General features: G+C 53.5%; 1 protein-coding gene across 4 annotated transcripts in view; it reads right to left on the bottom strand.

The window, feature by feature from the left end:
• The window catches only part of BCL11B (BCL11 transcription factor B), a 94,543-nt gene that overhangs the window by 44,496 nt on the left and 37,383 nt on the right, over positions 1-12,664 (bottom strand). For 2 of the 4 annotated variants that reach the window (XM_033109387.1, XM_033109388.1), the window contains exon 3: positions 10,114-10,329. The exons of the other annotated variants lie outside the window; for them this stretch is intronic. In XM_033109387.1, coding sequence (XP_032965278.1) covers positions 10,114-10,329 — 216 coding nt within the window. The remainder of the gene's footprint in view (positions 1-10,113; positions 10,330-12,664) is intronic. 4 annotated transcript variants of the gene reach the window in all.

The raw sequence follows: 12,664 nt of genomic DNA, 5'->3' as shown, positions 1-12,664 counted from the left end.
CCTCCCAGTCCAGCCAGGGAAAGAAGGTCGGCATGATGACCCCCAGGAGACAGGGAGACCCCCGAGAGGCTCAGAGTGGAGCAGGCTGTGCCCCCCGACACCAGCCACTCTTATCTCGCTCCCATGGGTCTCCACTCTAAATACACAGCTCTTCCTGCTGAACAAAACCCAAATCAATGCCCCAAGAACACAGCAGAAAAGTGAAGTGTCCACTTGCAGAATTTCCTTCCCCAGGCACTCAAGCTAACGAAATGTTTAGCTGACTGCTGAAAACCAGCCGTCCAGGGAGACAGGGCCATCACGGGGTTAGAGACCCTCGAACGATAGGTACTAAAGGAAGTGGCCAAGGACAGCAGCCACAGGCACCGAGCCTCAAGTCAGTGGGGACCCGTTCCCTTACGGACCCTCGCGTTTATTAACCGCTTAAGTTGCTGTCCACACCCCTGAGACACTGGGTCCAACGGCCAGGTGAGGATGTGGACACACGGAGGCCCTCGTGCACTGCGGGTGGGGGTGGAACATGGTGCGGCCACTGTGGACAACAGGGGGGCAGTTCCTCTAAGTTACACACAGACTCGCCGTGCGACCCAGCAACGCTGCTTCTGGGTAACTACCCAAAAGAGCTGAAAGCAACCTCTCCAGCCACCACGTACATGCTCATAGCACCGTCACTCATAATCGCCAAGAGGCGGAAACAACCAAGTGTTCATCGGGGAATGAACGGAGACACAAGACATGGTCTGTCCAAACAGTGGACTATGAGCCTTGAAAACGAGGGACATTCTGACTCCTGCTCCAACATGGATGGATCTGGAGGGCATTATGCTGAAATAAGCCCGTCACAAAAGGACACATATTGTGTGATTCTGCTTACATGAGGTCCCCAGAGGAGTCAAACTCATAGAGACAGAAAGCAGAATGGTGGCTGGGGGACGGGGGGGTAGTTTAAGGGGGACAGAGCTTCAGTTTGGGATGACACTAAAGCTCTGGAGATGGATGGTGGTGATGGTAGCAGAACAACATGAAGGTATTTAATGTCACTGAACTATACACCTAAAAATGGTTAAAATGGTAAGTTTTATGTTTTGTATAGTTTACCACAAGAAAAAAATTCCAGTGGACATATCCTCGTACCATTGTGAGAACAAATCAGTGGGGATGTGCGTACAGAGGCCGTGGCGCACAGTGGGCCCTCAAGCAATGGCTCCTTTTCCTATTAAATCAAGAATAAAATGAGGCGCTTGTTAATAAAGCACAGGAAATGCAAGAGAAGGGAGTCTGCATCAGAAAGAACTGGTTAAATACAGCTCTGAGGGCCCTCGTGGACCAGTGGGCCTCATCCCACCAGCCATTCCTCACCTCTTATTAACAAAGGCAGTAATTTAAAATGTCCAGATTTATGAAAAGGTTCCAACTGCCCCCGTCTCTGCAGGTAGTGACTCCGTTTTTGCATTAACCTCCTTGGAGAAGTCGTGAGCCCTCTCACCCCTTCCACTGAAATCATAAAACACAGGCGTTCTTATTACCCAGGTCTCAGGCCAGCCAGCAGCAGCTCTGTCATACATCAGCTCGCTCCTCTCCATCGGCTGCTCCCACTCACACCTGCCAGGTGGAAGGCCAGCGAGAGGGCAGCCTGGGAGCCAGGAAGCCAGGTAAGGAGCAGGCTGGGGCCCCCAGGCCCAAGGAGACCCGAGCTCTAATCCCACCTCTGCCATCTACAAGCTGTGCACTTTCAAGCAAGTCACATCACCTCTCTGGTCAGTCTCCTCACCTGTGAACTAGAGAAGAGGTTACCTTCCTAAGAGAGAAGCTGCAGGGAAGCTCAGAAGTCTGAAAAGACCCCCCTGCAGAGAACGAGATGCACAGTGGGGGTGCAGAAATGGTGACCTGACCATGACCTGGTGGTTTCATTGCCAAGCGTAAGAAGGACCCTGATGGGAAAGGAAATCATGGTTGATGCTTCCACACCCAGCGACCACACACCACGGTCACACACCACCCCCCAGGTCTTGGTTGTTGTTAAATAACCCCCAAGGAGGGGACTGAAGTGACGGGCAGGTCATATTCCCCTCAGGTGCAATGGTGGGCTGCACACAAAACCCCGCACAGCGGGACCCCTGCCCACCAAGGGTTTCTTTCCAGTGCTCTTTGGATTAAATTGGCCAGCCTTGATTATGTTTGGATAAACTATATTTCATGGTTTAGACTATTTGGGTTTGATTGTGAAATATGTACAGTACACAGCCCCTTCACCCTGCCCAGTCCTCGGGTTTGAAAAGGCAAGTACATTTTGTCTCCCCACCAAAGAACAACAGACAACACCTCAAGCTTTAAGGATGACGACAGTTGGTTTCTCTCGAGTGAAGAGAAATTGTTTCTAGGGGACTGTGTACAAAAATGAAGAGGTAGTAATGGCACTCCGTGTGCTTCTGCTTTCTCTCACAGACGTGAACAGGACCTTTTCTGGTCTCTGCTGTCCATCAGTGTTTTCTACCTACAGGGGCAGGCCCACCCGGGTGCTGGGAAGACCAAGACACGACATGTGTGGACCTAGTGAGGCTGGAGTGGGGCCAGCTGCCAAGTCCCCGACTCCCGGCCAGACCCCAACCATCCAATTTGAGGGCGATGTGATGAGAAAATCTTCTCCCATGCCCCAGGCCTCTTCTTCAATTCAAAACTCCCCTCTGGTGGTCTGAAGGTCAATTACTCTGTATCCCCATCAGTCTAACAGCTCAGACTCCTCGAGGGCCAGCTAGGGCTGGAGGAAGACGGGTGAGTCAGTGAGACCTCTCCCAGAAGACGCCCACACCCACACCTGTCACTGACCCATGCACTGGAAGAAGCCTCACTTTCCCCATCAGGAAACCTCAGTAGGTCTCAGGGGTTCCCCAGACCCCATAAGCCCAGTCCTTTAATCTGTCTTAAGCAGAGAACGACATCATGGGGCATGTATCTCATGTTTGCTGTGCAGCCCCCCACCACTGTGAGCTCCTCTAATGCATGCACCCCACCAAGCTCATTTTCAGATCCCTGTGTCTAGACCAGGATCGGACACCAGCATGGCCTGAAAATGAAGGAAGATCTGGGTGTGTCCATGCAAGTTGCATTTCTGTTGCCTGAGTCCGAGCTGTCGCACAGCCCAATGGGAAGCCAGAGGCGAGAGCTCTGAGCATGATTCTGGGGCGGCCAGACCCAAGTCCCAACCTCAGTTCACTTCTTGTGTGCTGTGTGACCCTACGCATGTTGTTGGCCTCTCTGAGTTCCAGTATCCTGGTGAGCAAAAGGTGGGGGACTACCTCTTCCTAGGGATGTTATAAAGATGGGGTGCCAGAGCAAAGTGTGCAAAGTGCCTTAGGACACTGCCGACACATAGTAGGCCTTTTAGGATACAGCGCCAAGTCACAGGAGCAGTGATGGCAGTGGGCCTTCCTCCCTTTCATTCATGCTAAGAAAGTCTCCCTGGCAGGACATTCAAAGAGATGGCAACCACGTCCTCCTCTGAGCACGGTTCTCAGGGCTCCTGAACAGCCCCGCTTCCTCCTACCTGCCTCTCACACTTCCCTTTGCCTTTGATGCCGCACGTGCTGGTGACCCCCGGTGGCTGCTCCAAGATGGCGGGCCAATCAGTGCACCCTCCAATGCAGGGATGACGGGCGGGGACTTCTAGTGTCCCCATCTCACAGGCTGGAAGACACTGAGGCTGGAAGAAAGGAGGTGGCTAGCCAGGGTCACAGAGTAACACCCATGCACCCTAAGAATAGGAACGACGCATGGTCCCACCTTTGGAGCTCCCTAAAATGCCTGCAGCTTTTCTGCCAATCTGTGTCCACAGTGACATTTCATTTCAAACACGAATCCATGCCACAGAGCCCTAAAGTGGGGCAGGCAGCAATCAAAGCACAACCACAGACTGTCTCAAACCTAGGGTGCATGGTGGCGTGTTCCAGGCAAGTTTGAGGCCAGGAGGTAAACGTGTGGGACTCTTCAAAGCAAACCCTCTGACCGGGATGCTGCCCGATCTAATGGCACATTTCACATGGCCTCAGCTAGATGACGAATTTCCTTCTGCAGCTTTCAATGTGAACTCAAGTGGGGCAGTACAGCCTAGCGGGCAGAGCCTGGCAGCCGAGAAGCAAGTCAGCTCTGCCACACAGGTCTGGTCTTGTGGCCTCTTCCACACTCTGCACCTCAGTTTCATTATCCATCTTGATAATGAAGGGGTTGGATGGGATGATCTCCAGGGACCCCGGATCCTAGATCATTAAAGATTAATTCAGGCCACCTTCAGGCTGCCGAGGCGCACCCATTCCTGGGCCACTCTGCTCCACGTGGAGGGTGCCCAGCCCCCTCGGCCACTTTCAGATTCCCTTTAAAGCTGCAGAACGTGGCAGCCTTGCTCTGAGATCTCTGATGTCGGTGGCCAGTGTTGGTTCTTCACATCCACTAACTGCTTTAAAGCGCTGCATCCAGGCTGCATTAAAAATTAATTACACATGCTATTTTATTGCCAGTGCATAATGTAATGAGCGCCAGCTGTGCTAAACAGCCAAACTCCTTTTTAAGACAGCTATAAAAAAAAAAAAAAAAGAAAAAAAGAAAAAAAAGAAAGAAACTGCACTTCCAAATGCCTCTCCTGTCAGAGCAGAAAAAACAGCAACATCTTGTACGGATTTGAACAGAATTCTTTGATTTTGCTGTGCCTTCAGAACGTCTGCAGGGCCGGCTCGGAGAGTGGGATGGAATCTGGCAGGGCTGCAGGTCTCGTCGGGGATGTTGCTGGGACCCCTTTTATATAAGGACAGTCACACTGGTAGGTGCCCCTGCCCCCCCACTGGGCAGCATCCAGTCCTTCTGGCCCCGGCTCCCCTGTGACTTTGGCCCCTGCTGGTTGGTGCTAGAGGAGATGTGACTTCCAGGTTCAGTCAGACAGGGGACTTTTCTGGGGTCTACCCAAGACCTGCTGCCCTAGGCCACCTCACCAGCCTGGACAGGCAGCTTCCTCCATCCTAGGGACCTTGCAGATCTCCATGGCTTCTCCTGGCACTTCCTCCAAGAGTCTGGGTTCTAATGGCAAACAGTCGAGGGTGGTGTGATCCCAGAAGCAGACAGACCACAGTTAGATTCCAAGGACAGGCATTCAGCAGTCCCCGCTGAGTGGTAAATGCTGGACCCCTGGCCCTTTCGGCGATGCAGACATCACAAGGCGTACAGATGACTCTTTAAATTTTTAATCACTCCCCTGAGAGCGCTTTTCCTACAGTGAGCCAACCCCCATTGACCCTGGGACCTGGTTGGCCCAGAAAGACCCTACAACAAATGAGACTTTGCAAAGGCAATCGCAAGAGCATGTCTCGAACCTTCCCCCGACGGAGGGCTTCTGTCTGCACACGCTCACCCACACTCACTGCTCTTCTTCTTCACCCATACTCACCCCTCCCTCCAGAGTCTCCATGGAGGCTCTCGCACCCCACTGGCGAGCCTCTGCACCCCTGCACCAGAATTGAGGCAGTGTGCCTGCCGGTGGGACCTGGCGGGCGCTGCCATCCTGGTCTGCAGCACCTCTGGGCTTCCCACTGATCCTCCAGTGTTAATCAAACCCAGTCCAGAATGCAGCTACAGCTTGCTTCTTGTTCTGGTATGAAATGTGCAAAGCACAGACCATATCATTAACATAAAACTTCCAGAAATAAGGCTACTTTCCAGACAGACCGTATTAATTGCACCAAGCTTCCACAGCTAGGGTGGTCTAATCCACAGCTTCCCATTGGACAACTCCAGTTATAAAAACCAACACAAAATGAACACTGGGATATAATTGAAGGAGGAGAAAACGATAGATTCTACTGTGAAACCCTACTATTTACTTACAGGTATTCTTTTATCTTTATTGTCCCTTTAACCCATGCCAAGAAACCCCAGACTGGTTAAATAACACAGCAAGCACGATTTCAGTAGAAAAGTAAATTGAATTTAACTTTACAGGATTGCCCTGTGATTTCTGCATACACTAATGACTGCCACTGACTCCTTCTATTAAATCCAAACACTTCCACTTCCCCAATCTGGGGTCCTGTGTGCTCTTGTGTGAGACCTTGAACTTCACCAAGCTCATGTATTAATCACTGTGGATGGTGACCATTTTTGGCTTTTACCGTGTTTCCCCAAAAATAAGACCTAGCCGGACAATCAGCTCTAATGCATCTTTTGGAGCAAAAATTAACATAAGACCCGGTCTTATTTTACTATAATATAAGACCGGGTCATAATATAATATAATTTAATATAATATAATATAATATAATATAATATAATATAATATAATGTAATATAATATAATATAAAATATAATACCGGGTCTTATACTAATTTTTGCTCCAAAAGACGCATTAAAGGTGATTGTCTGGCTAGGTCTCATTTTCGGGGAAACACAGTAAATATGCAGTGAAGTGTGTTATTTCCTGGTCCACCTCCTAATGCCAGGACATGATCTGAGTCAGCTGAGAGGCTAAATGCCTTTCAGAAAGGAAACCAGGGATCCAGCGTGAAGTAAGATTCCACACAATGCCGGACACATAACGTCACGTTGTGAAACCCACTCCGCTCATGCATGAATCATGATGTCTGTAGGGCTCGCTCAGCGCGGGGCATTGTTCTCAGCACCTGGCATGTATGACCTCACTCAAGCCTCAAAACAATCCTTCAAAGCGTGTACTATCATTACCCATGTTACAGGTGGGGAAACTCAAGAGGGAAGAAAATGACTTGTCCAGGGTCAAACAGCCACACAGGGCAAGACAGAACAGCCTTCAGTCTGCAGTCTGATACACTGTGATGTCGGCCTCTCAATCAGAGAAGCCTCACAATGGGGAAGGGTTCAGGCCAAAGCCCAATGGTTTTCAAAGTCTTCTCTGAACACCCCACCCCTGCCCAGATCCCTACCCACGCCCCACGTTCAGTCATCCACAGCAGCTCAGTAATCGAAACAGATCAAGAGATCAACAGGAGCCTCGTTTTTAAATGTTACATATATACCATAGATATAGATGTATGTGCGCGCGCGTGTGTGTGTTACTGAAGGGGACACTGAGGCTAAGAGAGGGGAATGATGTATTCAAGGTCACCAGTCAGGTGGAGTAGGGGCCACAACCACAGCCTGAACTTCTTGACTCTACCGGCACCCTGGAGAAGTTTCTACATGGAATTTCTCAGGAACTTCTTTTTCTAGGAACTCCTGGATTCCAAGCTCCCCATTATTTCAGCAGAGTCAGAAAGCAGTGGATGAGCAGGGGTCCAATAAAAGAAGTCCCTTCTCCCCACTGTGACTATCAGAAGGAGGTCTGGGGTTGGGGTCCTGGGAGGCAGAGCTACCTGGGGTGCTGCCAGCCCGAAAGGTGCACAGCACACATACCTGTGTGGTTTCCTTCCCCATGAAATCACATCCTTCTATAAATAACTGCGAATGCGTTCCCGGGCATGCAATTAACCTGTGTGAAACACAGTTACACCGGGGTTTTCCGTATTAATTTGAAGAGATAGGTTCAGTGCATCCTGATCCGAGAAGGGACAAAACAAAGTGAGGACGGCGGCCCTTTACAGAGGACTGCTTCTTCCTAACGGGTTACTGGGAATTTAATGACTCCATTCCAACTACTAATTAAACAGGCACTAAAAACACTTAAGCAAACAGCCCCGTGCCAGGGACAGAAGCCACAAAGGGACAAAAACCACTGGAATCGGATATTTTCAGGTGTTCAAACTGCTCAGAAAATGTGGTGGTGCAACCTGGCGGAGGCTAATTAGTGAGGACCCAACAGTGAAAGGGAACAGTGCTGGGCGGAGGGGCAGGGGCGGACAGCAGGCCCCTGAGGGTCAGAAGGAGAGGTCCCAGGGACCCCAAGCACAGACACCACATGGCCATCAAGTGTGGCGGCTGCTCTCAGCCTCTCAGCCCTCGCAGCAGCAAGTTCTAAAACCCAAGCAGGCCTCTACGGCAGAGATGAGACAGGAGCCAGAGGAGCAGCCCGGGAACAAACCCCACCTCCGCTCTTACTCTTTCATCCCCTTCGAAGCATCCTCCTCCCAGGTCTACAGGTCCCACTCCTCCCCAGACTGCAAGCTGCAGGAAGACAGGAACCCACCATGCCTGACTCCGCCTTATTTGCACAGTGTCTGCAAACTAGGTGCCCAAGAAATGGCCTTTAGTGGAAGAATGAATCAATGACTCAATGAATGTGAGCTGTGAGACCTCAACATCTCTGAGCCTCACTCACTCATCTATAAAGTGGGGACAGTGAACCTACCTTCTAAGATTGTTATGAGGATGAAATTCAAGCGTGTACACAAAACGCCTAGCACAAGGCAGCACACAGTAGGCCCTCAACACACGGTCCCTATAAGGAAGCAGGTAGTACTGTGGCTGACAGGGGGTGTTTCAGGCATGTCCCCTGAATGTAGGCAGAGGCGTGTGGCTCAGGGGGGAGAGGAGTGGCCTTCTCAGGAGGCATCCTGACGGCAAATCCCAGGTCCCCGACTTTGGCCCACCTACTCATCCTGCCCAAGCCTTAACTTCACCACCTACAAAATGGGGATATAGCAGGTCCCACACAGCAGAGCCAGAGACAACAGAGGGTTAAGCAAAGTCCCAAGCAGCCCTCTGCCAGGGAGATCGTGTTTCTGCACCACAGAACTTGACCGAGTCCAGTCATAAACAGCCAGGCTGATCTTTGATAGCTCGGCCCCCCTGACTGGCTGCAGGGACTGCAGCTAATTACAGGAAGGCATGAGGGCAGGGCAGCCACCCAGGCTGGCACCCATTGCTCAGCAAGCAGGGATCACAGCAGACCTACAGAGCTGGGACAGGAGTCCCAGTCACCCTGGGCACCAGGCCGGCCTGGCTTCTTTGCAAGTGATGCCGACTCCTGCACAGGCAATTTCATCTTTGCTTTGTGCACTCAGACTACTACCTATGACGTCACCATCTGTCATAATGGGGTCTCGAAGGCTGCAGGCCTCCCCACCATCAGGAAGGCCCAGGGAGCTGTGGACCCTGGATCTGGGGCTACCTGTGGCCATCTTCGGGGCTATGGCTTCAACAGGGACCATCCTTGGGACGGCTTCAACTAAAACCAAACCTTGCCCAATAAAAATTGTTGTCCTTTCTGCACCCAAGTCCAGAGAAAGCCTGCACTGTGCCCCAGCTCTGCATCCACCCTCTCCCCTCCTGGCTCCTGCCTAGAAACCAGACTATGGGCTCTCACCACTACCACTTGCGTCTTTGTCAGCATCCCGGCTCCTGTGGTCTCAATGAGTGTCACACCAAGCAGGCCCTGCCAAGATACTGGGCAGGAGAACGCCTGCCCGAAATTCCGGGGCTCCAGGCCAGAGTAGAAACTTGGGTCTTGTTTGGGGACAGGAGGAGGATGCAATAGCCAGGTCATGTCACTACACTGCCCTCTGTGTGCCCATCTGTAAAATGGGCAGCCACACCAACCCAGAGCCGGACGCACAGTAGGTGCTCAGCCCCTCGGGTAAACACATCACCCTGCCCCTGCCCCCAACACCCCTCACAAGGTTTCACGCCCTCCCTGGCCCCAGCTGAAAGGCTCCTTTACAGTGATTTTTTTCCTCAAAGTTAATGGACAACATGTTTTCGCAAAAAGAAACTCCCGCAGTTTGGATGGCTCCACCGATGTACACAGACAAGCAAGGAATCTTCTCCTAGCTGTATCTTGGGGAGGGGGGTAGTGGCTGGGGCGGGGGAAGGGGGTGGCAGTGGCGAGGGCAGAAGGAAACCTCAGATGTTAAGCGTTATCCAATTAAGCTGTAGCTAAACAGCCCAAAGAGATGAAATTTGGAGGCTGGGGAAATGCATTCTGGGAGAGACTCTCAGAATGGGCAGAAGTGCGGGGGGAACCTCCTAACCCATGGGGCACTGGCGTACAGTTCTGTTGGCATCCTTCACCACTTCCCCGGGTGCCCCCCAAAAATGCCTTTGGGGTGAGGGTTGCACGTCCCCCCACCTTGTCCCAGCCCACCTGGGAGAGGCAGCTGCCAGCTCTGCCCGGGCACACCCCACCCCCCGGGAGCCCGCCCCCCATCGCGGCCGTCTGTTACCTGACAACTGACACTGACATCCAAAGGGAGCCTCCGTGCGACCCTCACCCTGAGTCCCGTCACCCGAGACAGGGTGCCCGCTGCAGCACGGCAGCGGGAAGCAGGGCGGCAGAGCGCCCAGGGCGCGCAGAGGTGAAGTGATGACGGATGTGTGAGGGTGGGAGGAGGAGGCAGCTATGGGGGCCGTCGCTGGCAGCTGGGCAGGCCTGCACGGCCCTGGAGAGAAAACAATAGAAAAGACTGGTCAGTGGGGCCCTGGACGGTACACGGGGCTCAGGGTGCGGAATAGGGGCCCCGGGCAGAGGGCTGCAGGCTGCCCTCCCAGGGCGCCAGGCCCGCAGCGCAGACAACCGGCCTGAGGGGTCCTACTTCCAGCTGCCAGGTGGGGCTTGGGGCCAGACTCCCTTCCCTGGGGGCCTAACGCAGGGAGCTGTCAGGGCCCCCACTCCCAGGAAGGTCCCCACAAGTAAGGACTTCTGGAGTGTTCTGGGGCAAGCTCCATTTGGGGATTTGTTCCCCAAAATCTGAACCACCTCCCTCTGGGAAGATCCAAGCCACCTGGGGCACCTCCGAGCGCCTGGGCACCGGTTAACCTTCGGCTTGGTGGACAGCCAGCTAACTGGTGCCTCTCACCAGTCCACCGTCCTCGTAAGTGACCCAAGCCCTGAGGCCCTTCACAAGGCTTTGAACGCTCCCCTAGAAAATCCTGGCACTGCCCAGCACCCCTCCTAACACCTCCCGGGTCTGACAGCCACGACACAAGGCCAGGGGCCTGCCTCGCCTCAGCTCCCCGGCATGGCCTGCGTTTGATTTGGCCGTTTATCTTAAACGGCTAAGAGACCACCAGGGCAAAACATTTGTGTGAAGCCCTTGCCAAAACCACAAGTGAAGAAGCCCAAATTCCCTGGGTAAATAATTGAGCGGGGAAGCATCAGAGAGACAAAAAGAAAACATCAACAAGACAGGCAGCGGGCCCCGGGCCCACTCTGCCAGGGAGGCCACCCGACATTGCTCGTTGCCCCACACAGGTCTGCAGTGGGGGCGTGGGGGGAATCTGGATATGCCCACTCCATGGCCTTGGTGGGATTCCCCATCCGGAAGAGCCACAGGGCCCTGCAAACCCACTGTGAGCCAGAAGCCACCAATTTTCACCTTAAGTGAGATTCCCAACATGCCACGGGGCTGGGCTTAGGAGACCCATTGCACAGACTGGGAAACTGATGATGTGACCACAGAAAACTGCAGACACCAGCAGCCAGCCCACCAAAACCCTGGCCGACTGGCAACCAGGGTTCTTTCTGTGTTATCCAGGAGTAGGGGCATTGGGGCATTTAAGAAACCCTGCAAAAGTCCTGCCAGGAAGCAAAAGCTAACACCAACACCACTTGGGCCCCTCGGGGCCAAAGAAGACCTCCTACTAGGCTAGGCCCAGGGCCCTGAAGCCAAGGCCTCCAAAGGGCGTGGCCAAGGACCTATAAACAGTTGCAGCCACAGATGCTGAGCAGAAGGCAATGCCCCAGGTTTATGCGTCCCCAAGGAAGGTCGGCACTTGAGCCTAGTGTCACTGGCCTCCTCCCGGAAGCCTGCCCTGACCAGTCCTTACCTGAAACCTGCCTAGACACTGGACACTGCACATCTGATTTGTCCACTACATAGACCCTGCCTCCAGGTCACAGAAGGCTCCGGCTCATCTGTAACTGTGACAGCGGCTTTGTACCCAATGCCCATCACAGCCACCCATCTCAGCAGGGAGGACCATCCCCCTTCCACAGGGGGTAAACTGAGGCTCAGGAAGGTCTGGGACTTAAACCCAGTTGTGTCTCCAAAGTCTGGATGTGCCCTGCTTCCCCTGGGGGCTGCAGCAGGGGTGGAAGGGCCAGGGCACCCAGAGATCCTGAGAGGGAGGGCAGTGGCGGGTGGGGAAGAGCCTGAGGGTCCATGGGCACTGTCAGACCGTCAGAAACTCCAAAAGAGCCAATCTGGGCAGGCTCCCAGATTCCGAGTGAGGCCACGACACAGCCACCACCATTTACCAGGGCTGAGAAAACCAGCGGGTGCCCTGGGACCTGGTGACCACTGTCCAAGCCTGAAGGAGCAGAACCTGTCTTCACAGCCGGGAGGTGACCACAGGGCAGCTCCAGCCCACCCCTCTCCTGGAAAGGTCAGACTTCGGCCCCTGTCAGAAAAGGCAAAGTCATCCCCAGCTCGGGAGGGAAGGTGGCCGTGCTGCCCCTGGAGGGGCTTAGGCGCCTCGCGCCTCATTAGGAATTCTGCCCTAGCTGAAGTCCACAGGCTCCAGGGGCCGGAGCAATGGAGACGAGGGAGGGGCCAGCAAGGGGGAGGGGCTTCCAATCCTAAACAGCCCGCAAAGGACCCTTGATGTTCTCAGAGGACCCTCCGCTCTGGGGGAGGTCCCCTGAGGAACTGCTTATGCCCAGAGCTCTGCCCAAGGGTGGAACTCCAGAAATCCTCTTCTGAAGCCAATGCCAAAGCCCGAGATGCTGAAAGAAGCCACCTATTGTATGATTCCATGTGTAGGACGCGTCCAGAA

Source organism: Rhinolophus ferrumequinum, chromosome 6 (genome assembly GCF_004115265.2).
Source record: "Rhinolophus ferrumequinum isolate MPI-CBG mRhiFer1 chromosome 6, mRhiFer1_v1.p, whole genome shotgun sequence".
NCBI classification, from domain to species: domain Eukaryota; kingdom Metazoa; phylum Chordata; class Mammalia; order Chiroptera; family Rhinolophidae; genus Rhinolophus; species Rhinolophus ferrumequinum.
Note: the sequence above shows the minus strand (reverse complement) of the source record. Positions and strands in the feature narration are given on the sequence as shown.